The 25632-nt window shown below is 34.6% G+C and overlaps 1 protein-coding gene across 14 annotated transcripts in view; it reads left to right on the top strand.

The window, feature by feature from the left end:
* The window catches only part of CSPP1 (centrosome and spindle pole associated protein 1), a 225941-nt gene that overhangs the window by 127685 nt on the left and 72624 nt on the right, over positions 1-25632 (top strand). For 5 of the 14 annotated variants that reach the window (XM_059901811.1, XM_059901810.1, XM_059901817.1 and 2 more), the window contains exons 4-12: positions 2771-2874; positions 3901-3924; positions 8070-8150; positions 9432-9530; positions 10308-10744; positions 17076-17174; positions 18115-18185; positions 23631-23724; positions 24760-24817. In XM_059901811.1, coding sequence (XP_059757794.1) covers positions 2771-2874; positions 3901-3924; positions 8070-8150; positions 9432-9530; positions 10308-10744; positions 17076-17174; positions 18115-18185; positions 23631-23724; positions 24760-24817 — 1067 coding nt within the window. The remainder of the gene's footprint in view (positions 1-2770; positions 2875-3900; positions 3925-8069; positions 8151-9431; positions 9531-10307; positions 10745-17075; positions 17175-18114; positions 18186-23630; positions 23725-24759; positions 24818-25632) is intronic. The other 9 variants (XM_059901820.1, XM_059901812.1, XM_059901822.1 and 6 more) reach the window with 7 other exon arrangements.

Raw genomic sequence — 25632 nt, 5'->3', positions numbered from 1 at the left:
ATACTTCTAATTGCTGTAGTTCTGAGACATAATGTTAACTTAGAGTCACTGATGTTCTTGGTGAAGTGACATCACTTCAAATGACCCTAAGATGACACTAATGCTTTACTTGCTACTAGAACCATGAGAAGACAACTGCTCTGAAAAGGTATCACCATATTTCTCAGCTCATTAAGCCAGTTAGGATGCCATTGTTAATGCTTAGTTTAAAGTGAACAGAATATTTAAATTGTTCCATACAGTTCTTAATTTTATTTCTATGACCTACGTCTACTACCATAAAATATTGGTACCAGATGACAAAAATAAGAATTAAAAAGTTAGTATTTTCTGTTGCCTAAACCTTCAATTAATAAAATTTTAAATAATTCCGAAGGCATTATGTATTCTTACTGTGTTTTAAGACAATTATTACAAATACTATTTGAATCAATAGTAAAAAGCAAATACTCATGATAAATAAAATTGAACTTCGTATGAACGATAATTATAGGTGAAAATGAACCAGATTTTTCTTTCTTTTCTTCTCCATAAACCCACCAAGCAGAGCTGAAAATCAGCAGTAAAAGCCACCTTAAACACATGACTTAAAAAGCTGTAAATTACTTGTTCCGCCGAGTAGGAAAGCTGAGCATGTTGCAGGGGGCATCACCCTTGTAGCATTGTTTTCTTTTCGCCTTTGACGCAATAGAGCATCCACTGTGATCCCGTATAACGAGAGATACGTAGCTCTGGTTACTAGTTATTACGCTTACTTTTTCTATGCAATCAGACCACTAGAAGCAGAAATGAAATACTAAGAACAGTGTTCTTTCTCTTTATTCTTCCTCTTACTCAGGTATGCATTCATATATTCTTTTACACGTTTATTCAGTGAACACTTTTTGAGTACAAGTTGTGTGCCAGGAATTATAAAATTGAATAAACATGGACCTTGCCTTCATTGATTTTATAGTTTAATTTCATATATGATACTCCATTCTGAATGTGAGAATCAAACCATTTTTCTCTTTAGGCTTGAATTCTGTATCTTTAAAAATAAAGTTTTAAAATTTCCTTTGTGAAGAAAGAATGCTAGGATGATTTAAAGTTCCAAGCATATGGAATGCTTTAGATTCTTTTGGAAGAGAGTTGGGAGCATGAGTGAGAGGTGTCTCTAAGGAATCCTCTGTCATACCCTCTGTCATCAGGAGTTAAGCAGGCCAAAAGTGTTTATGAAGAGAATTCGGGTGTTTATGGTAGAAAGGGGAATTTAGTATTGCATAAAAATCAATAGACATCCATTTATATGTATACTACTTTGGCATTTTTGCCCCTGAAATATTTTAGTGATATAATAAAGCAGTGATATGACACAGTCATGATAAGTTTCCATCATTTAGCTGCATTGTGAGGAATAAGGCACAAAAAATGGTAATATCCTTATTGGTTTATTACCTACAGTCAGTTGTTTCATCTATATTTCTTATAGCTGACTCTTTAAGGAAACTTTTTATTTTCTTCAGAAATAATATTTTATACTATAGTATTGCATAGTAGGACTAAAAAAAGCGAGAGGGGCTCCACAAATCGAAATACTGATCTGATATCTGTGCTTCTTGATATAACATTTTACTATTAAAAATAATTAAAAGTATGTAATTTGATTTTAACAGTTTTGTTGAGATATAATTTACATAACATAAACTGTACCCATTTAAATTGTACAGTTCACTTGTTTTCAGTGTATTTACAAGTTGTGCAGCCATCACTGTTGTCATCACCCCAAAATATAATTTGATTTTTAAACTCTTGAGTAAGGAAACCCTACTCAAAATGGAAGTTTTTCTTAAAAAACTAAGATTCTTTTACAGAGTTTCTGTTGGGATTATGAAAAAACTCTGGAAATGGATAATGGTGGTGGTTGCACAACATTTTGAATGTACTTAATGCCAGTGAATTGTATGCTTGAATATGGTTAAAATGGTAAATCTTATATCATGTACGTTTTATCACAATAAAAATTAATATCCATTTATATGAAATCAGAATTGGTGGCTTAACTTTAAAAGTTTTTGGAAATTTCAGCCTAAGCCATGCAAGGCTCTAAAAATTTTTTTCAAACATGTTGTATTCAGTACCCTGTGATAAACCATAATGGAAAAGAATATGAAAAAGTATATATATGTATAACCGAATCACTTTGCTGTACAGCAGAAATTAACACAACATTGTAAATCAACTATACTTTAGTAAAATTTTAAAAATTATAACATGGATATTCTTATAAGTTAAAAAATCACATTATTAATTTTCACAGACTGAAAAACAGACATTAAAGTTGTAAGTATTTTAAAAGAAATTTCAACAGAATTAAATGAAGACGTAAAGGTAATTGGCTTTTCTTTAATTTTGTTTGCAAGATGGCAAACAATGCAGAACCATTTATCTAAAGGGGAAGAAGTAAATATAACACACACACACTGTAATATAAAGATATCTTTTTACAGATATATAAAAGTCTCTGGAAGGAGACACAGACACAGCAATGTTGGTTGTTTTGGGCAGGAGAACTGGGTGGCTGGGGTTCATGGGAGGGAGGGATATTTTCCATTATGTGAATGTATTACCTATTGAAACATTTCAAATGAAAAATTTATTATCCTGATCCAAGTCTCAGAATCAACATGACTGTGTTCCTTCATACTGTGCTTTGTTACAGAAGATTGTATTAAAATTGAGATTGGGTTGAAAATGAGCTACATTGCTTAAGAAGTTGTTTTCTTTCTAGGAATTGATTATGGATTAAGTTTACCACTTGGGGAAGACTATGAACGGAAGAAACATAAACTGAAAGAAGAATTGCGGCAAGATTACAGACGCTATCTTACTCAGGTAATGAGTTCTACTAACTAGTTTTATGCTTCAGAATTTACCTCCTAAATTTGTTTTCCTAAGGTTTTAGTCATATGCATTAATTTTTAGGTTTTTAATGGTATCTAGCAATGGATATTGTAGCAAAAGTTAAGTGACACATATACACATACACATTGATAGAGAAAAAAACGGTGCTGAGAACTGGTGCCATGGAATAACAGACTCTTGACCTTTTAAGTAGGGCAATGGGTTCCAATTGTAAATGAGATTGTAAATTCTTTTTGTTCATGTTTTGTGTAAAGTTGTCATGGTTTAAAATAGCCTAGTTATGATTTCCTACTACTCTCCTCTGCTCAGCCATGTATTAAAATGACATGTGGAGCTCTAGTTGCTAATTATTTTCCTATGAGCTAAGCTTATAAAACTTCCTTCAGCATATTTCCTTAACCACCAGTCTTTGCTTTATAGTTTAATCTATTTACTTTATAGTTTAATCCATTTGCTTAGTGGAACTCTTGTTTTAAGTATATTTTGTTAAATTATATAATAACTAAACTAATGATTTATTGTAAGTTTTTTTTATTTTTAAACATCTTTATTGGAGTATAATTGCTTTACAGTGGTGTGTTAGTTTCTGCTTTATAACAAAGTGAATCAGCTGCACACGTACATATATCCCCATATCTCCTCCCTCTTGTGTCTCCCTCCCACCCTCCCTATTCCACCCGTCTAGGTGGTCACAAAGCACCGAGCTAATCTCTCTGTGCTATGTGGCTGCTTCCCACTAGCTATCTATTTTACATTTGGTAGTGTGTATATGTCCATGCCACTTATTGTAAGTTTTAAAATGCAATTTACTTACTAGGTTATAAATGTATCTAAACAGTCAGGATGTTTCTAGTCATCCCAAGATATTCTTTAGTTTTTTCTACTTGATAATGTTTATTCCAAATGTATAAATGGTCTCTTATTTATTCTGATTTGTACATAGAGAGAGAGGACTTTGAATACATTTTACCAATGGTTTGTTTCCCTTGACTTTAGGGTATTACACAAGCAAAAAGAAAGGTAGGGCTGCCTGCAAAATGCTGTCCTTTAATTTTTTTGTTTTGTTTTGTTTTAGATCTAGTAGCTTGTAATCATTTGCATTTATGATATTGTTGTACTCAAACTAATAAGAAAAATAGCTTCATTTGTGATTCAGAGACTTTTGAATGGCACCATTTTGGTTTCTTGCTTTTAGCAAAATGACACTCTGTACATTATAAGTTTCTATTAATACAATCAAGTATTCTTTTTGATTCCTGCTTTGCATTTGTTTTTATTGCTTTCTTATGCATCTTTTAGAAATACTCAGCAGCTATTGTAAGTCCCTTTGTTTTCAGCATGCTAGTTTTTGTTCTTCAAAATAATTATAATTGTGCTAATCACATTAAGATTAATAAAATAATGGAATATTCAAGATGTTCTCAGATATTTTTGAACTGTGTGCTGTCAGTCTGGATTACTCAATATTTTTGCACCCAAACTTGTGGATTAAATTTGTAAATTTATATTGGAAAACAAAGAAAACGTTTTATAAAACTTTTTAAAATGAATCTTACACATCCATTCATCATACAACCAACACTTTTTAAACACTTATGAAGATAAATCTGGTATGAATCCTGTCTTCAAGGGGCTTAGCCTCTAGTTGTAGAGATACATTCATACAATTCAGAAAGTGATAACTCTTAACAAGACAGATAAAATGATCAGGAAAGGGCTCAAGGTGTTATTTTGTAAGACATTATAGGATAGGTAGAATTTGGATATTCTAGAGGAGAGGAAGCTTTTCAGATGGAGAGTAGTAGAATGAAGAAGGACTTGGAGGGCAGACTTCAGTTGTGTATGCATGAGACATATTAGCTTTACCAGCCTGACTGAGTTACAGTAGATTTTTTTTTTTGGAGAGTAGTCAGATATAATGATGTAGATAGATAGAATAGGATAGATTAGAAGGCAGTAGATTTTTAACTTGATATGTATGATAGTTGTGAACCATTATATCTGCTTGAGCAGCTTGTGAGGAGCTTGATAAATTTCCTTTTGGATAGTTAGTTCTTCATGTTAGACACTTTTTTTTTTTTTTTAATTATTTTATTTATTTATTTATTTTTGGCTGTGTTGGGTCTTCGTTGCTGCACGCGGACTTTCTCTAGTTGCTGTGAGCGGGGGCTACTCTTCGTTGCGGTGCGCGGGCTTCTCATTGCGGTGGCTTCTCTCATTCTGGAGCACGGGCTCTAGACGCGCGGGCTTCAGTATTTGTGGCACGTGGGCTCAGTAGTTGTGGCTCACGGGCTCTAGAGCACAGGCTCAGTAGTTGTGGCACACGAGCTTAGTTGCTCTGCAGCATGTGGGATCTTCCCGGACCAGGGATTGAACCTGTGTCCCCTGCATTGGCAGGCGGATTCTCAACCACTGTGCCACCGGGGAAGCCCTAGACACTCTTATTGTCTTAAATTACTGCTACAGATTTTTTAAAACAATATTTATTTATTTATTTGGCTGAGCTGGGTCTTAGTTGCAGCATGCGGGATCTTCGTTGTGGCATGCTAACTCTTAGTTGTGGCATGTGGGATCTAGTTCCCTGACCAGGGATTGAACCCAGGCCCCCTGCACTGGGAGCGCAGAGGCTTAGCCACTGGACCAGCAGGGAAGTCCCAGATTTTTGACTGATCTCCTTGCACTGATTTTCAGTCCATTCTCCATGCTACTTTCCGAAATGATCCTGATCTTACCGATTTAAATACTTCAGTGTCTCCTCACTGCCTTCAGGATTAAAATCCAAATTCCTTAGCTGTGACACATGAAGTCTTTCATGTTCCAGCCTGCCTCCCTGGCCTTGTGCCTCATTATCCTCTCCTCTTCCCTACTGCTACTTATTGGGTGGAGTTTTCCTCTGATAGCTACTGTTTTCACTTGTGGGTTTTACATTACTTTATAGGTACAAGATTTTAAAAAAGAATGGCAGTGGGAGGTATAAGAAGAAATTGCCTTTATGAAAGAGAAGAATCAAAGAGCACAAATCTTTAAATACAAAGGGATGTGAAGGAGTTTTTGGTTTTGGATTATTAAGAATATGGTTGTGGTAGAGGAACAATCGTTTGTTAATATGACAAAGACAATTTTTGGTTGACATCTGAGAAGGCGGGAGTGGAGAGGAAAGCAAGGGAAAAAGAAAATTACATAGGACATGGGGAGGTGGCTGCAGTGGCTTCCTTGACCCCTGGACTATGTACAGTTTACAGGTCCCATTCTTTCTGGATTTCTTGTGGCTTCCACACTTGTGGTTTGCATGGATATTTAAATTAAAAAGTAATCAAATCTTAAAATTTTGCCAAGAAGAGCCACTAAAACGAACAATTAACTACCATCTTCTTTCCAGTTTTTAGAATAAAAGACACTTGACCATCTAACAACACACAAAGAACATATTCTCAGGAGAAGTTTTTAAACTGAATCAGTAAATTTATATTTCTAGCCCAGACCTCTCTTCTGAACCTCCAACTCTTCTAGTTGGTTGCCTATTTGACATTTTCACTTAGAAATCTAGTATCTTATGTTGAACATGTCTAAAACGGAACTCCAGATTTCCAGTTTTCCCACTCCCATTCCCTAGAAGCCTGTAATACCTGTAGCTTATTCTTTTTGCTTTTTTATTTTTTGGTCATAGCACTTACCACCTTCTAACATACCATATAATTACTCTTCATTATGTTTATTATTTCTTGTCAATTTCCCCTGCTGGAATGTAAGCTTCAGGAAGGCAAAGATCTTTTGTTTTGTTCACTGATGAGTCCCAGATGTATTAAACAGTTTAGACATATTAGGCACTCAATATTTACTAAATGAATGAGTGAATGATTAAAATTCAGCTTTTTGAAAAACTCACTGTATTGTCCTTATTATTAATTTTTTTCATTTTATTGAAAAGTACAAACATCATCCTGGACCCATGTTGGGAGTGGGGAATTGCCTAATGAAGGAGTAAGGATGCAGTATCTCTGTATTCCCAAGACTGGAACTCTGAATGTGTTTTTTGGTACATGTATAACTCTACAAAATGGCTAGGTTTACAGTGTACTTTGGTATATAGGGATCAAACTGACGCAGGGATCTAGTCATGTGTCATATTGTTTCCTTGACAAAAAAGCTTAGAATTTTGTATTACCAACTTTCAAATTAGCTTTTGTAGCACAACTTATTTGTAAATTCAGATTTAACAAAACCTTATTAATAATCAATTTTATTAATTACTTTGTTCCTGTAATGTTTTGAATGTAACTCTGTTGTAGTACATTATATTGTAGTTATTTGTTTCCGTGTTTGTTTCTTCAACTGAATTTTAAATCTCTTAAGTATAGGGAACATATGCTTATGGTTGTCTCCCTACTACCTATAAAAGTAACTGGAAGGTATTAGATGGTCAATAATTGCTTGTTTTATGAATAAATAAAAGACGTGAAATTAGGTTAATAAGTATTGATTGATTTAATCCTCATAACCTAGTGATGTAGGTGCCATTATTCCTGTTCTACAAAGAAACGGAGGCAGAGAAGTTAAGTAACTTATCCAGATTATATGCCTACTAAGGAACAGTACCAGAAAGTTGGTGGTTGTGTGTATTTTTTACAAATCCCTTGTGTTTGTTTTACAGTGTTCAAAGAGATTTTACATTTCTTTATCCTCCTTGATCCTATACCAGCTTTGGTAAGGCAGAGCAGATGCCATTCTCATTTTACAGAAGAAGAAAGTCTGGGTCAGGGAGGTTAAGTGACTTGCTCAGTGTTGCACAACTGAGAAATGCTGGGGCTGGTCCTAGAGCCCAGGTCTTTGGATTCCTAGTCTGATGCTATGTCTGCCACACTGTGTTACCTAAATGCTTAATGAGCAAGAATGGAGAGGCACATAGAGAAATAATGTTTGTAGTTTATGTCTTCTGGCATTTAAATAGAGATCCACTAACGTAACTATAGGGAAATTAGAAAATTCTCTTTTTTTCTAATTACTTTTGGTATAGGCTCTATACATTTATAGTTTCTATTTTCATCTCCATTTCATTCTGTTGGTCTGTATAATGTAATAATTTAGAATATAGACTGTAAAGACATTTATGAAACATTTTATAAAGGCAATTAGGTAATATATTTTTTTAATATGTACATATACAGAAAAATTTTCTATCCACGAGTGAAACAGATCCATCTACTCTGGGAGTTTCTCTTCCTATTGGTGAGAGGTTATCTGCCAAGGTAGGTGGATAGGAGTAGTAATTGTTGGTAGCAGTTTTATGAGGCATCAAAATCATGAAAGAACATACTCTTGATTTAAATGCAAACAAGATCACATCATATCCTGTACTTGATTTTTTCAAAATCTGTGGAGTCTCTAGTGCTGTTTAAACAAGGTTTTTTGAATGTTAAATTTGTAACCATGTAATATGATATATTTCTTTAATATAATGATTAGTTGAATATTCAGAATTTGGTTTTTTTCAGCATTGGTTTCTAAGCTATAAAGTTCATGGTATATGACACAATTATCAGTGAGATGAGCGGATGAGAGAGTATACTGAGCTTTTATGTAGGTGGCATCTGGGGCTATTTGAATGTGTGTTCCCATCACAAATACATGTACAAAATCTGAACAGGGCGTAGTGATTAAGCACTGTACACCTCTTGTAGAGACTCAAATTCCCAAGCTAGATGAGAGTCATGACACAGTATGTAAGACAAATGGACAGTTAAGTTTCAAAAGACAGCCTCGCTCTTTTAATACTTTTTTTTTAAGATTGTGCTGTTTCAATGATGTTGAAGGTATTAGGGCTTAAGAACATTTACTAATGCAACATGTTTGTATTTCAACAGAACATTTACGTTATAATATTTTACCTTTTTATGTTTAAAATATAACAAGGACCTTTCCTTAAACTTGGGAAAGAAATGGTTAGAAGCAGGTCTTTCAGGAGTGGGGTGGGGGACTGGAGGCAAGAGATGTCCCTGAGAAGGAAAGTAGGACAGTAACCTGGTCAGATCTTGGAAACATGCTAATGATAGACCTCCTGGCAAACACATTCATATACTTACTAGTGGGAGAGATTTATTTACAGATGCTTTTGGCGGAGTGCACCTGGATTGTCTAGGATTGATGTTGGTAAACAAACCTAGAATTCAGGGACTTACAGGGCATGGCTCCTAGGAAGGTATCATCTAAGCCAAGTAACTACTGGCGTATAAAATGGCGGTGTTTCATAATCAAAGCCGCTCCCTTAGTATTAGAGACCTCATGTGCTAATCTGGACTTAAGCATGTAGTAAATCTTATTTTAATGTGGCAAGAATGGATTTGGGGAGTTGCATTGGTGGTCTCGGACCTCTTCCTGCTTCTCCTGTGCCTTACAGCTACTTCTGTTCTTGAAAATATTAGTAAAGCTTGATTCTGGGTAAGATCTCTGATTTGTATGAGTCTGATTTGACATTAGGTACTTTTTCCTGATGTTGAAGTTAACGTTGCCTTTTGGTTTTCTATTTGAAGGAAAGGTTGAAACTTGAACGCAACAAAGAATACAATCAATTTCTCAGGGATAAGGAAGAATGCACGGAAAAGTTCAGACAGGTAGAAAAGAGTACTGAGGTAGGTTTTGCTTTTAAAGTAAATCTTTAACACCACAGGTTGAATATTTGCCCTTACTTGAAAATATTTTTATATTATTAGACATTTCACTTAGTTTTCATACAAATATTTAAAAAGTTAAGCCAAATTGAACCAAACACAGGACATTTAAATTTTGAATTTTGTAAATGGTTTTATCTCATATTGAAGAACTTACCCTACTTTTTAACTTCATAGAAGAGATTTAATTTTAGAGATTGGTTTTAAGTGACGTTGTTTATTTTTTATTTTTAAATGATTTTTTTATATTGATAATTTCTAGCTATGTGTGTGTGTGTCTGTGTGTGTGTGTGTGTATATATATATATATATTTTTTTTTTTTTTTTTTTTTTTTTAAACCCAAATTTAAGGGTGGTTGATGTTACTGGGGCCAAAAAAATTTACTACCTTCTGTATTCTTTGTGTTGAGAAAGAATTTAATTTGAAATATTTTGAAGCAATATTTAACTTCCAAAATATGCCTAATATCTCCCTGGCATAGTTTATCCTCTCTTTTTGTAGCCATCTATCCATATTACTGTTACCTATTAATTTGGTATTTATTAAGTTTTATTAAAGGATAACACTTCCTTGAAGGTATTTTTCCTAAAGATAAGATGTTTCTTATGGGTGATTAAGCTTTAGAGTTGAGACAGTAAATAGATTAAGATCATTTGAGAGTTTAATTGCTTTTTAAGAAATAGCATCTCTTTAAGATCTTTTTCTTCTTTTTTTCTTTTTTAATTGGCCGGCACAAGAATCAAAGAAGTAAAAAACCTATTAGTCAGGTTAAACCTGATTTACCTTCACAAATGCAGTCATCTTGGGAAAATTCAGAGGGTCCTAGGAAAGATGTCTTAACTCCTTCAGCGGCATATGAAGAGCTTCTAAACCAAAGACGACTAGAAGAAGACAGATACCGAAAACTAGATGATGAAATTGAATTAAGGAATAATAGAAGAGTCATTAAAAAAACTAATGAAGAAGTGGCCATTTCCAATAAAAAACATCAGAGGTTTGTCAGCAAGACTGACATTCCAGATAGAAGATTTCACAGGTTTAATGAGGATCGTGCTTTTGATAAACAGTATTATAGACCAGGCCAAGATCCTGAAGTAAGTGAAGAAATGGACGAGAGGTTTAGATATGAAAGTGATTTTGATAGAAGACTTTTGAGAGTGTATACAAATGACAGGTATTTACAACTTCATTTTTATCTTCTTTATTTGCTTAATATTATTCTTGTTACTTTTTATCATTATGTTAAGGAGACACAGTTTCATTTGATTTACATGATGCTTCAGTTTTAAGTTACGCCATAATTTTATGTGCCACTGTAGGAACAAAGAAAACAACCCAAGATGGGGAGAAAGGGGCCCCATTAAAAAGCTGGGACACTGAAAGACTACAACCTTTATATAAACTTAAATGGGAAATAGACTTTCCCACAGAAAAGGACAGAAAAAAAACTTCCACTGTCAACCTTGGCACTGAGTGGAGGGAGTAAAAAGGAACTTCCCTGAGAATTTGAACTGTAAGCCAGTACTGATTCAGGTTTTCAGTCTGAATTCATGCTGCCAGTATTGTACAAAACAACTCTGAGGCGAGAATTCAGAGTTATCTCATATCCATAGTGCCCCTAGGTGACTGGCAGGAGAAAAATAACTTCTCCCTGCAATACTTGACTTAAAACCAGGTCCAAGGCTCTCCTGGTTTCAGATGTTAAAATGTGGGGGAAAAAAGACACCTTAAAAAGGATGAAATACAGTTTATTCCTTTAATATTTCTATGTTCTAAGTACCTTTATCAACTTTTTTTGTTTTTAAGTTACTTATTGAATGTTTATTTTAGTGATATGGCACTAATGTTTTTTGATCAGATTTTTAGATGCTTTTCAGTTCCTTTGCATGTTGTTTCTATGACACTATTTGTAATTTATTAATTGCTGCAGTGGGGTCTTATTAAGTCATTTGTCTTAATACTTAAAACTTGCTATATTTTAATCTAACTTTTGATTTGGAGATAAAAATATGGTAGGATCTGATATTTTCATTGACTAGTTAACCTGTAGGGATTAAATGTAAATGTTGAGCAGTTCGTGGGACCTGTTTCATTCATTAGTCCAAATAGATTATTTTTGTAGTATTTTAGAAAATTTTCTGAGACATAATGCTACATGTTCATTATTCTAATTATTAAATAATCATACAAAGCCTTTTCAGTTCTTTGTCATCTACTCTTTATTCTTTAGTTATTACATCCTGCTTATCTAATCTTTTTAATATTCACCCTGATTTAGGTAATTTGACTGAAGGATTAGAATTTTGTAATGCCAATTATAGTTTATCTCTGATTTGAATCTAATTGTACTTCAGAAAATGTTCAGAATTCTGTAATGTGTTATATTTGAAAATGTTTGTATCTGGAGGTAGACAAAGGCTACCTGAACTACAAGAAGTTTCAGTTAGGGAAATACAGATATTCTTGGACTCTTGGTACTGCCTTATTTGTACATGAGAACTTTTTTTTTCTTATGGTGTCAGTTTACCTTTAGAGTATAATGTAATGTGTATCTTTTAAGTTTGGAATTTCAAAAAACTTATGATGGTTGTTGCTTTGTTTGTAATATATTTTAATCTATTATTTTTGTAATTACACCCTGTGATAATTTTATACATGAGCTAACAAATCAATTTCAGCCTAATTATTTGAGAACAATCTTATTTTCTTATGTATCCCATGAACGAAATGAACTGTTTCCATATATAATCTTCCCCAAGTAGTAGTTTAAGAATAGATTAAATATGTAGATGAGTGAGAATAATTCCTGTTATACATTTTAATGTTTTTACAATATTTCTTAAAAATGTAAATCATTATTATACATCTTGTTAATGTGTAAACTCTTACATCTCTAACTGTAAGGTTTTTCACATATGTCTCCATGGCAGGTGAGGTTAAAATTGGATTTCTATATTTCAGATTTGGTGATTTCTAAAAGAAAAGATTTCACATTGAACATTAATTAGATTTATTTAGCAGGCAGAGTGGTTGCTAGGAAAAATGACTCTACTTGTTAGTGAAATTTTTGAGACTAAAGAAATGTGTAACTTCATTTGATCTCTTTTTTTAAAAAAAATTAATTAATTAATTAATTAATTATTTAAAAATTTTTGGCTGTGTTAGGTCTTCGTTTCTGTGCGAGGGCTTTCTCTAGTTGCGGCGAGCGGGGGCCACTTTTCATTGCGGTGCACGGTCCTCTCACTGTCGTGGCCTCTCTTGTTGCAGAGCACAGGCTCCAGACGCGCAGGCTCAGTAGTTTTGGCTCACGGGCCCAGTTGCTCCGTGGCATGTGGGATCCTCCCAGACCAGGGCTCGAACCCGTGTTCCCTGCACTGGCAGGCAGACTCTCAACCACTGCGCCACCAGGGAAGCTCCATTTGATCTCTTGATTTAACTATTTATTCTTAAAACAGTTGTTCCTTGGTATCCAAGGGGGATCGATTCCAGGACCCCTCACGGGTATCAAAATTTTTGGATGCTCAAGTCCCTTATGTAAACTGGTGTAGTGTTTGCGTGTAATCTATGCACATCCTCCCTTATGCTTTAAATCATCTCTAGTTTACTTATAATATCTAATCTAATATAAATGCTGTGTAAATAGTTGTGCTATATATTGATAAGTAGTTACCTGTGTGCGGGAAATTCAAGTTTTGCCTTTTGGAGCTTTCTGGAATTTTTCCCCCCAAATGTTTTCTATCCAAGATTGGTTGACTCCACGGATGCAGAACCTACAGATACGGAGGGCTGACTATATACTGAGAAGTACAAAATTTTTCTTCATTCTTCTAAATTTCCCGTGTTCTCTTTTTTCCTTCTAATAGTCAACATGCGATAAATTCCAGTTTTGATTTTTAGTAATTTTTGATTTTTAGGTTTTTGGTCTCAGTTCTTTTCTAATTACCCTATAAACTTTTCCATATATCATTATGTATTTATTAATGAAATATTTTCCCCACTTTTGGAAGGATAAAGCCCAGGAATGATTTTACTTTTCTAAACTAATCATTAATCACTGGCAAGTGTTTTAAAATAGTTAACAGAATGGTTAGCACTTAGCTCAACAGTTGCATTCTGTGTGTGTGTGTGTGTGCGCGCGCGCGCGTGCCTGTGTGTATTGTTTGATACATATTTACCAATTTAAGTAAATTTATAATGTTTTAGGAGCTTTCTAAAGTTGAATATAATAGTGTATCTTATAATACTTTGAAATTTATATGCTTTTAAAAAAGATAGTCATCCTAGTCTTTATTATTTAACTTGAGCTGTAGAAGTTAATATATTACCTTATTATGTTTTACTTTATAACCAATGTTAATGAGTAAAAGAAATTTTTAGCCTTAAAGAATGCTGTTTTTTAAATTTTTTATGTGATTAATGCAGTTAGCACTTCCAGTCTGTTTTACTCTTGATATTTGTTAGTTTGTAATCTTGCTAGTTATGTAACAAAATTCTGAAATTCCGCTCCATCTGCAATTAGAATCTGAGGTAGAATTAGAATCTGACTCAATAGATTTGAGTGCTCGCTTACTTAGTGTAGGACATTCTAAGAAGTGTGCATGCTTAATATGTAAGGTATAAATGAGGAGAAATAGCTTATTAGAACATGAGTTATTTGACTTGGTATTACTTTTTTTCTTGTAGTAGTTACTTTTCATTTATACTTGGAAGGACCATTTTTATATTAATTATTTTCCCCACTTTAAAGACGGGGTAAATATTAGAAAAACAGTTATTGAATTAAAGTAAATATAAAAATTGGGAAAGAACAGAAAACAATGAGAAAAATGGTGACCAACATTTAACAGCTCAGTAGTTTTCTTTTAATTTCTATAGTTGAGAGTACCCCTAATAGCAGAATTCATTCACATTAGAGAAATTTTTACTATGAAACCAGGTGATGTAACCATTATGAATTAGATGATTTCTTTTAAGTAAGGAGGAATTTGATTCTTTCTCCCTGTAAGTTGTGTCAGGACTAACAGATGGTAAATAGTTTATTTTTATAATATGTCATTCTTGATAGCATAAACATTGTAAATTTACTTCTGAAGTAGTTTTTTTGATTCTGTGGTTTATTAATGAAAAAGATACATTACTGTCATTTAGGAGTTGTTCATTCACATTTAAATTAGCTGAAAATACCTGTGGTTTTAAACAACTTGCTTTTCTTCTGTAAGAGTTATTTTTTTAAAGATAAACTTGTGTTAATTTAAAAAATTAATTAATTAATTAATTTTAAAATTTTTGGCTGCGTTGGGTCTTTGTTGCTGTGCGCGGGCTTTCTCTAGTTGCGGCGAGCGGGGGCTCCTCTTTGTTGCGGTGCGCGGGCTTCTCATTACGGTAGCTTCCTTTGTTGCAGAGCACGGGCTCTAGGCGCTCAGGCTTCAGGAGTTGTGGCTTGCGGACTCTAGAGCGCAGGCTCAGTAGTTGTGGCACACGGGCCTAGTTGCTCCGCGGCATGTGGGATCTTCCTGGACCAGGGCTCGAACCCGTGTGCCCTGCATTGGCAGGCGGATGCTCAACCACTGCGCCGCCAGGGAAGTCCCTTGTGTTAATTTTTAGAGTAAACTTGCCTTCTAGCCTATACCTGGTTTCTTTGGGCATTGAGATTTGAACCTAATTAACTAGAATTACTGACCCATTTCTTCAAGGAAATAGAAAAAGCTTTTTCCATTTAACATAGCTTTAACTTTTATTTTGTTGGTAGGATGGTGAAACTATTTTACAATTATTTTACTCCCTCAGTCAAATCTGATTTGCTATGTGAAAGGAAATAAATTCTTCCTTTTATGAGGTCTGTCCCTTTCTGAAAAAACTTTCCTAGCATGTGCCAAAATTCTGGACTCCCTGAAGGAAAGCAGGTGTTCAGCATAAACTCTATTGCTTGTACCAACAGTTTAGGCACAGTGGGTCACTCTTATCAGTTCTGAGAATGGTGGACTCCTCCCAAAATCTGTGTTCTCAGGTGCCAGCTGAGGGCCAATCTTGCAAACAGGGCTTTCTAAGGGTAAGCAATCTCAGGCATGCTCTGTTTACTCTTTTCTACACGTGTGTTTTTATATAGATGCAGTATAAATAAATCTGGTTGCCTGGCATTGTTAATTATAAATTTGAATTTAAGTTTATATTTACCTGTTCTTTAAGTGGTAGAAATAAGGAATGACACTAAACTGATGTGTCAGTTTAAAAGAGAGATTTGAGCACTTAGGCTTTAGATATAAAATCAGCTGTGTTTTGATAAATTGAAATAAGTTTGAAATTCTTTTTTGAAAGGGATTGGGGAGGATTCTGTTTTAGATATGGATAAAAAATGGAAGCCATTTATCTGTCATGCCACAGGTCATACATTATTAAGGTTACAGTTCTGGGTAGTCTTTTCTCCACAGGTGATATTGACAATATATGATAGAAACAAAGAGAGGGTTTTATATGCTGGCTCTGTGGAGAGTGATAAGTTCCTTTTCCTCTAAAAATTGCTGTTTTTCTTAACGTGATAATCAGATTCACCTAAAATATTGAACAATACTGTAACAACCATATTTCTTACCAGTGGTCCTCATGAGAGACAATATAGTTTGTTAACTCAACAGCTATGCAAAGAAATATGACTTATGAAATGCTGATTTTCATGGGTGCTGATAAATGTTGGTGTGAAAAGTCATGTTGGTTTCTCTGGTATGAGAAGTTAAACTTTCCATGTTTGCCAAGTGGAAAAAAGATTAATTGAAAAACATTTAAAAGTTATTTTCTGAAAAGCATTCTTAAGAAAATAAAAGAAATTCTAATCTTTCTTTTTGTTGTTCATGACCTTGTAAATAAAGTGAACTATTTTTCTACCCATGTTTACAATGTTCTGTATTCACCTGTTGCTAATATTTAGTATTTCATGTGATTTACAGTGTTAGCAAATGTTGTGGCTTGCTACATTTGATTTGATTTAATGGTTAAGACTGCTGCTGTACTTTTAAGTTAAAAAGGTTTGTATATTCAGTGAAATAATTCCCAGAATCTATGAATTTTGATTAAAAAATGATCTCATTTTGAAATTTGACTATTATCTTCATGAGGGCAAGGACCATGTCCACATACCCAGTACCTAGATTTAGTACTTGGCATGTAGTTGATGCTCAGTATTCTTTGAATAAGTGAATAATAAAAAAGTCTTATTAGTATTTGCATAGCTTTGATATTAAAAATTTCTAGAAGTTATATTGAAATAGTTTGTAATAACCTCCCTTTGTTTTAAAGACTATTGAACCTAAACTCTTAGTGTCTCTTATTAACCAGCAGATCATACTTGAGTCAGATGTCATTTGAATTAATTTTAGAACGTATTTACAATAAAACTTCATTTTAACACTTGGTTCCCTTTAATATTTCCAACATCAAATGTAAAAATACCAAAGAGATAAGAAAAGTCCACTGTATGTGGAACAAGCTCTGTAAGCTAATGTGTTTTTAAGGATGTACGGGAACAGACGAGGGAATGTGCCTCCTATGGAGTATGGTGGTGATGTCACAGAACAGTCAAACATACGAATTTCATCTGCTGGAAATCAAAGGTATAGTATGTAATATAAATTCTGCCCTTCAGTCATTGTACTGTAAAACAGCAACTGCTAAAACTGGCTTGCTGGAAAACTAGAAAGGTATAGTATGTTAACAGCCTTCCTTATTAGGGAGAAAGGGGGAGGGGAGAATTGTGTTAAATGAAAATTTATGGAACTTTACAGCATTCTTTTGAAGTGCAAGTTTTGATTATAAAGTGTGCCAAGGTGTTCTGAGTCCCTATCATTATAAAGCATATATATTTGTTTGAACTAATGAAAGGAGAAATAAGTGTATAATTTAATGGACTAAAAATCAATTTAAAATATCTTGGAGTTATAGAGATGACGTAACTTGAAATAAATTGAAAATGTTCTTAAAATATGAGTTTTCTTTTCAAAACTTTGTTTTTCAACATATTGGGTAGATAACTTTTATGCTTACTTTGTAAAATTAGTACTCATAGATAATTGTGTCATGTTGAAAAAAAGGAAATTATATGCATTTTATATTCATGTTCTCTTTCTGTAGTTTTTATCATTTTGGTGGCTTTATTGTGTTGTACGTAAGGATAAATGGTTCCAAATTTATAGTGCATAATGAAAATAATATTGTCATGTGTCAAGAAAGGTGTCTATTTTCTTTGAAGAAAAGTAACACATAAAAATGCTTGAGATAGAGAATTTGCTATTTGAGTCTAATTAATTAAATTTTCTTTGAGAGAGTTGTCATTTTTTTTTTTCCTTGTTTCTTTCAAGGAAGGAGTTTTTTAGAGATGATCTTCTTTTCAAAGTGTGGGGATAGATATCCTTCTTTTTTAGGATTTATTTATGTGTACTTATATTCATTTTCCTTACTGGGGTAACTGTTCTTATGAAAAAGGGTTTCCTGAATTTTTGTTTTTGTTTCCTAAAAATTATTTGGGTTTTAATTCTTTCTGGTTTTTGTTTTTAGCGCTCGAGACAATGAACCATCCATACCTGCTAATCGAGAGATGTGTAGTCCTTTTGCGGGGATGCTCTTTGGTACGTACAAAAACCTCCAGTTGATTAGACTTTTGTGGAGTGTTTTATAAAAGGTCTTCGTGAGAACTCAGTGTTGTAATTAATACCACTCTTACTAATAATAGAAAACATTTCTCTAGTGCTTACTTTATGATAGGCACTATGCTAAACATTTAGCATATTATATAGCTATTATAATTATTTAGTGTATTATATAGCTCTGTGTATAATTTTAAAGCTAAATAACTTTTATTTAGTGATGAACTTTCTACTGATGATAAATATTAATTTCAGTAAAATCTTTTAAATTCATATTTTACTTTGTCGTAGTGTTGGCTATTTCTTATATCCTATTTTATATGTGATAATTTCTTTCTTCATTCTTTTTCTTCTTTAGCTAGCACAAAACTGCCTTACATTTTAGTTCAGTTCCCCTGAACTAAACCTTTTTATCCTTTGATAAACATCCTTTCCCATGTTCTTTCCATGTAGTTTCTGAGAAAGTGTTTTGTTCAAATAATGATTATAATCCAGATTTTCTATTTATTTTGTCAGAAATGAAGGTCATCGCCTAAGATAAGCATGTTGATTTGCTATATTAACTTGTCACATTTAATTTCAGAAACAGTGTGAAGAGAGCATACTTCCTGTATGTAACTTTAAGTACAAAAGTGGTCTCTTCTTTGTGTAAAACTATTAGAAAAAATTGCCTGAAATTTTGTTTCACTGAAGTATATGAAGAAATTGGATAATAGTTTAGATTCATTCAACCTAAAAGCAGTCAGTAATTTAAATTTTGGCTTAGAGAAGTATAATTGCATGATATTCTCAGACTTTTGTTTCCTTGAAATGGCTATTATGAGAAAAATGGCGTAACACCTAGAGTTTTATTCTAGTGTAATGTCTTTAAGTGAGAATTGACCAATTTAGCCTATCAGTAAGTCAGAGTAAGGGCTTGCTTCTTACGATGTATTTTGTTAAACATGGTAAAAATTGGAGAAATGGCTTTCTGTGTTGAGAACCTACTGACAAATAATTTTATCAATAAATGGATTACTCTACCCTGAAATTTTAAAGATGAATGGCATGAATTTATCATTAATGCAATCAGGAATTATAGATTAATGTTTGATGATAGAGTCATGTTTGGAATAGGCTATTACACTCTTTTAATTCAGTGATTTATCTCGCGGTTGTATCTTTTTCCCCCAGCCCAAATTTGTGTGTCCCTTTAGGGAGCTTACTCTCTCCAGAGGCAGCACATTCCAACTTCACTTGGCTCTGATTGTTGCAGTATTCTCATTTCAATTGAGCTGAAATTTGTCTTCCTATAATTTTGCCCCAAGGACCTTGTTTGGAGCCTTTTGCTTTATTTAAAGAATTAAGACAGTTGACTGCTGAGAGCCAAAGTAATATATTATGGGGTTTCTAACAGAATCATGGGTCATTTAGAAGTATGTTTTAAAATTTCCAAATACTTGGGGATTTTCCTGCTTTTTGTCATTGACTGCTTGTTTAATTCCCTTATGGTCTGAGAAAATAATTTGTAAATTTCAATTATTTCAAATTTGAATTTTTTAAATAAAACTTTAAAAAGTGACTCAGAATATAGTCTTTCTTGGTGAATGTTTAATGTGTGCTTGAAAGAGTGCGCATTGTGTGGTTGTTGAGTGTAGTGGTTTATAAATGTCAGTTAAGCCGATTGGTTGATAGTGATGTTCACGTCTTGTACATCTTTAATGACTTTTAACTGTTCTTCTACCAGTTGTTTAGAGAGAAGTGTTAAATTCTCTGACTACCTTGTTCTTAGTGTGGGGCCTGGAGAGATTTTCTCAGTGTTCCTGCACCTTCCTCAGTTTTTAGCAAGACCTGCCAGCCCCTGACAGAAGAGGGTGTCTCTCTTGCCACACTTTTCCTTCCTCAGCAGTAGATTGCTGTAGCAAAGCTGGCCCTGTGCATTTGGTTCTCAGAAATGAGTATCAGTGTTCCTGCCTCTCCTCAGAGTGGTAGCCAAACTCTCCTTTATGCCTGTGGAGGATCTTCTTTTTTTTAATGAATTTATTTATTTATTTTTGGCTGTGTTGGGTCTTTGTTGCTGCACGCAGGCTTTCTCTAGTTGCAGCGAGCGGGGGCTACTCTTTGTTGTGGTGTGCTGGTTTCTCATTGTGGTGGCTTCTCTTGTTGCGGAGCATGGGCTCTAGGCACTCAGGCTTCAGTAGTTGTGGCACGTGGGCTTCAGTAGTTGTGGCTCGCGGGCTCCAGAGCGCAGGCTCAGTAGTTGTGGCACACGGGCTTAGTTGCTCTGCGGCATGTGGGATCTTCCTGGGCCAGGGCTCGAACCTGTGTCCCTTGCTTTGGCAGGCAGATTCTTAACCACTGCGCCACCAGGGAAGCCCTGTGGAGGATCTTATATGTGAGAATTTCCTGCTCTTCCCCTAACAGTAGCAGACCTTTGCTTTGTATGAGTGCAGAATGCTGGGTCCAAGGTTTTCTGCCCTTCAACCAATAGATTACTTTATATGAGAGAAGAGTCTGGAATGTGGGCGTTGGTTTTCTGTTGGTTTGTTTGTTTGTTTTGCCTCAGAATGGTGTCTTTTAGGTGTCTTGCATTGCCCCATCTTCTGTCTCATAAGCATCTGGTAGGGGCAGCAAGTGAGTGCAGATTCCCCTTCTGCATTGCCATTCCAATCCACAGAAAGCCTTAATTCATTAGCGTTTCAGTTATTTTCTTTTTATCTACTTCTAAGGTAGCTGCCTATTTCTCTGTACTCTGGTAAAGGTAAAACACTTGGGTTGTCTCATCTTTCTATGGATTTGTTTTTATACCCTTTGGAATTCAGTTTACCTGGTTGCTTGTAACCTCAGCTCTCTGATGGGCTTTTTTAAAGTTTTGATTTTGTAGATGATTGAGCTTTTTTCCATCGTGGGGTATGAGCAATGTTCTCTTGTGGCTTTCTAGTTTCTAAGCAGAAGTTGGACTCGCCATTTAGTTCTTTATAATAGTTTCCATTTCCTCCTCATTATATTACTATTTTCATTTAAATATTTGGGCATAGTTATGATAGCTGTTTTAACATCTTTGTTGTTACATCATCTCTGTTGTTTTATGTGATTTTTCTTTCAATTGATTAACTTTTCTAATCACTGTATTGGGTTTCTATTGCTGCATCACAGATTAGCACAAATTTAGTGACTCAAAACGTCACCCAGCATCTGAGTTTCTGTGGGTCATGAATTTTGTTGGGTCCTTTGCTCAGGATCTCGTAAGGCTACCGTCAGGGTGTCAGCCAGGCTGTTTTTCACCTGGAGGCTTATGAGGGAAGAAGCCCATTCATATTTTTTACTAAATTCATTTCCTTGTGGCTGTATAACTAAGGGCCCTGATTTCTTACTGGATCTGCTGGAGACTGCCCTCAGTTCCTGGAGGCTGTTTCTTGCCACATGGGCTTCCTCACCAAGGCTGCTTATTCTATCATGCCAGCAAGGAGAATCTCTAAACTCAGTGAGGGCTTTTATCTGATTATATCAGACCCACCCAAGATGATCTCCCTTTCGATTAATTCAAAATTGATTTGGGCCTTAATTACATACATCTGCAGATTCCTTTCACCTTTGCCATATTCATTGGCTAGATGCAAGTCAAAGGTCCTGCCCACACTCGGGGAAGGTTTATACAGGGAGTCAGTGCCAGAAGGCAGGGAACATAGGGTCTGTCTTAGAATTTTGCCTACCACAGTCATGTTTTTCTGTTACTTAAGGACCAGTCTTTCAGAGGCCTTATTTTAAATTTAAACTTAGCTGGGACTTCTAGAGTAGCCTTCGTTCTAGGAAGATTGTTCAGCCTTCCTGCTACAGAGTGACCTTTCTCGGGCTCTTCCCTGAATACCCTTAGAGGATCACCGAGAACTCCAGTCTAGCTGGCTGGAGCTTAAATTTCTCTCCACTTTGTTTGAGGAGGTCTGAGAATTCAGTTTATGTGTCCTCCGTAATTTTTTGCCCAGCCTAATGGAATTTCACTCTGCATACACAGACTAGTACACAGTAAAGTCTGAAGGAACGCCTTTACAGATTTCTAAAGCCCTTTTTACGCTTCTTTTTGAATCTTTGCCCTAAACTTCTAGTCATTTTAGCTTTCCTGAATTTTGATCTTTATCTGCTCAATTTAACATAATTTCCCAGCTTTGTTTGGATTTTTCCCTCCCTGTACCCGTGGAGATTGCATGCAGGCAGAAACGGGTGCCTGAAGGGCTCACCTCATTTATTTAACTTCTCTCAGGTATTACAGTTGTGTGCTACCTGTTGTCCAGTGTCCAGTGTCTGAAAAACAGTTATTTCATATATTTTGCCTAATTTTATTATTATTTTTTTAATGGAGGGAGGCTAAGTTTTCTGTTTGTTAACTCCATCATGATCAGAAGCAGAATGGATATATCTACTTTGATTGTAAAACATTATTATTAACCTTAATGTAATTTATGTTACCCTTTGGGAGCTTCACTGTTGCTAACATCTGTCCTTAATGGACAAACTCAGATGCTGTGTGTCCAACTGATGGTTGGGAGACTAACAATTAAGGTAGTAGAGAAATTTCTGGTTTGGTTGCATTTTTGATATCCCTGTGATTTGTGTAATGTTCCAGATTTTGCATATCTAGATTAAGAGGTTATTTTGTGTGATTAACATGCAATAATAATAATTTTCTGTGGATCCAAGATGCTTGCATGACTGGATTTTCATGTAAGTGATACCAGAACGAGAGGTTTATATATTTTTTTCTGTAGAATTGAGGTAACTATTGAAGTTTTTTGAGCAATGTGTCATCATGATTAGTGCTGTATTTTAAGATAGTTAGTCTTACATACGTGTGCTGGTTGTACTGGAGTAGGGAGGCGGGGAGGAGTTCCGGAGACTAGTTAAAAGGTTATTGCTGCAATTCAGGTAAAATATAGAGAGTTCCTATCCAAGGCTGAAGGCCATGAGAATAGAGAAGAGGGTCCTCACATGAAGTAAATAAGAAACCATAAGCCATCAAAGTTACAGTGGGGTTTTGAGGCTCGATTATTTGGTCAGTAACAGAAAACAAAGAAGAGCAATTGCTTTTGAGATGTTCATTTTGAACACACTTGTTAAAGTTAAGGGGCTTGTGGGAGATGTTAGTGGAGATATTATCCTGATTTTTGGAAAGTGGGGATAGGAGTTAGAATATTCTCTTATTTAAGAAGGTTTTTGACTAACGTAGAAGTTTGGGAAGGATTAATGTGTCTTGGGTTTGACACATAGTAGTTATTCATAAATTATGAAACTAGTTGAATAGGTAATGATACATATGATTTACCTTCTATATTTGCTGCATATGTAGTAATTATACTCTTTGATATAATTAAAAATGGAGATTAAAAAATTGACTTTCCAGTTACATGTGTTGCTTAAGAGTTAAGACTGCATTTTTTTCTTACCACTTTCTAGGAGGTGAAGATCGAGAACTTATTCAGAGAAGGAAAGAGAAATATAGACAAGAACTATTGGAACAAATGGCTGAACAACAGAAGAACAAGAGACGGTAATGAAAGGTTTGCATTTTAAAAAGATGTTTTGAATTTAAATGCGTTTGTTTAAAATGACATAGTGGTGACTATTACATGGTAAAATAAGGGGATATTTTTCCTAATACGATTCAGTATTTGTAAATCATTCTATTTCAGTCTCCACATTGTAAATCAGCCAGGGTAATAAAACAGATACCATGAGGGTGTTCATTTTCTTTATCATAGGTAACAAAGGAGACTATGTGTTCATCCTGTAACAGGCCTTGTACATACTTTTTCATTAGTTTCTTCAATTTTAGGGTAGCATTTAATGTTATCTACATGCCCACTGTATTATCCCATATATAGTAGCAAATATAAAAGTATTTTGTCTTTTAACAATGAAATGGTAAGCACACGTATATGTGCTGTATAAAAATAATCATGATAGATCTACAGATATTTATATTGTATACAAGTCTCAGAGTTTGTAATCTTTCATGTAGAAATACCTGTGAAATATTAATTTCAGTTTAAAATTAGGGATAGATATCTTGGTTCTAAGAGAATTTGAGACCTGTCATCTTTTAGTTTTGTTTTTTTTTTCTATCTTAGAGGAAGCCAATATCTACTGTCTGATATTAGCCATCTTTAACATCATTTTCTTAAAAACTCTTATTGGAGAGTACCGTATTAATTTTTAATTTTTTTACCCTCCTTTTTGTGAACTGAAGATATACATGAACCTTAAAAAAAGTTTTTTATTTGTTTCACTAAGTAAAGATTTTGTTTTACTTCTCTACTTTATTCTGTGTGAATTCCTTAGACTTTGAAGTATCCCAGGCACTGGTTTAGAGATATTTATTCCAAGGCAGTTTACATGTGAATGTTAGTTTACTTTGCACCAAATTGGAAAATTGAGTTTTCAGAATTATTTAAGGCTTTATTGTCAGTTAAAGGAATTACTTGTTTTTTGAGATGTTATTGCATGGACTTTGTGTGTAAGGTTGTTTCAGTAATGATAGTGTTTATTATAACTTTTTAATATATAAAACTTTAATTTTGTTTAGAGAAAAAGATTTGGACCTCAGGGTTGCAGCTTCTGGAGCACAAGACCCTGAGAAATCGGTAAGGGTTCCTGCCGGCTTTTAATGTTTAATCTTTCAGTCAAATAAGCCTCAAATGTGGTGGCAGGTGGAGATAGAACATATTGGGGAAAATGTATGAGTAGACCAGTTTGAACAGTAATAAACTAAATTCAGTTCTCATAAAACATTAAGTCCTAACTCTTACTTGTTTACTTCTCTAAGATAATTTTTCCTTTTTCATGTGTGCGTTTTTAAAGTTTCTTGTAAATTAGTCCTTTCCACTTTATTTATATATATATTTTTTTATTTTTATTTTTTTTATTTTTGGCTGTGTTGGGTCTTCGTTTCTGTGCGATGGCTTTCTCCAGTTGCGGCAAGTGGGGGCCGCTCTTCATCGCGGTGCGCGGGCCTCTCACTGTCGCGGCCTCTCGTTGCGGAGCACAGGCTCCAGACGCGCAGGCTCAGTAGTTGTGGCTCACGGGCCTAGTTGCTCCGCGGCATGTGGGATCTTCCCAGACCAGGGCTCGAACCCGTGTCCCCTGCATTAGCAGGCAGATTCTCAACCACTGCGCCACCAAGGAAGCCCCTCCACTTTATTTACATGCACTATTCCATGCACTGTTTTAGTTTAATTTACAATGGATGTTAATAATTTTCTTTATTGTATCATGACCATTTTTCTTATATTAGAGGAATTTCCAAAGGAACTGAAATCTTTAATTCTAGGCTTTAAGCATTTTAGTAGTTTTTACTTAATGTAAATCTAGAGGTAATAACCTTATTTTTACTTTAATTCTTCAATTTTCATAATTGGAATGAATTACACACATCATTGCAGTTGAGTAAGGAGAAGGT

Source organism: Balaenoptera ricei, chromosome 17 (genome assembly GCF_028023285.1).
Source record: "Balaenoptera ricei isolate mBalRic1 chromosome 17, mBalRic1.hap2, whole genome shotgun sequence".
NCBI classification, from domain to species: Eukaryota; Metazoa; Chordata; class Mammalia; order Artiodactyla; family Balaenopteridae; genus Balaenoptera; species Balaenoptera ricei.
Note: the sequence above shows the minus strand (reverse complement) of the source record. Positions and strands in the feature narration are given on the sequence as shown.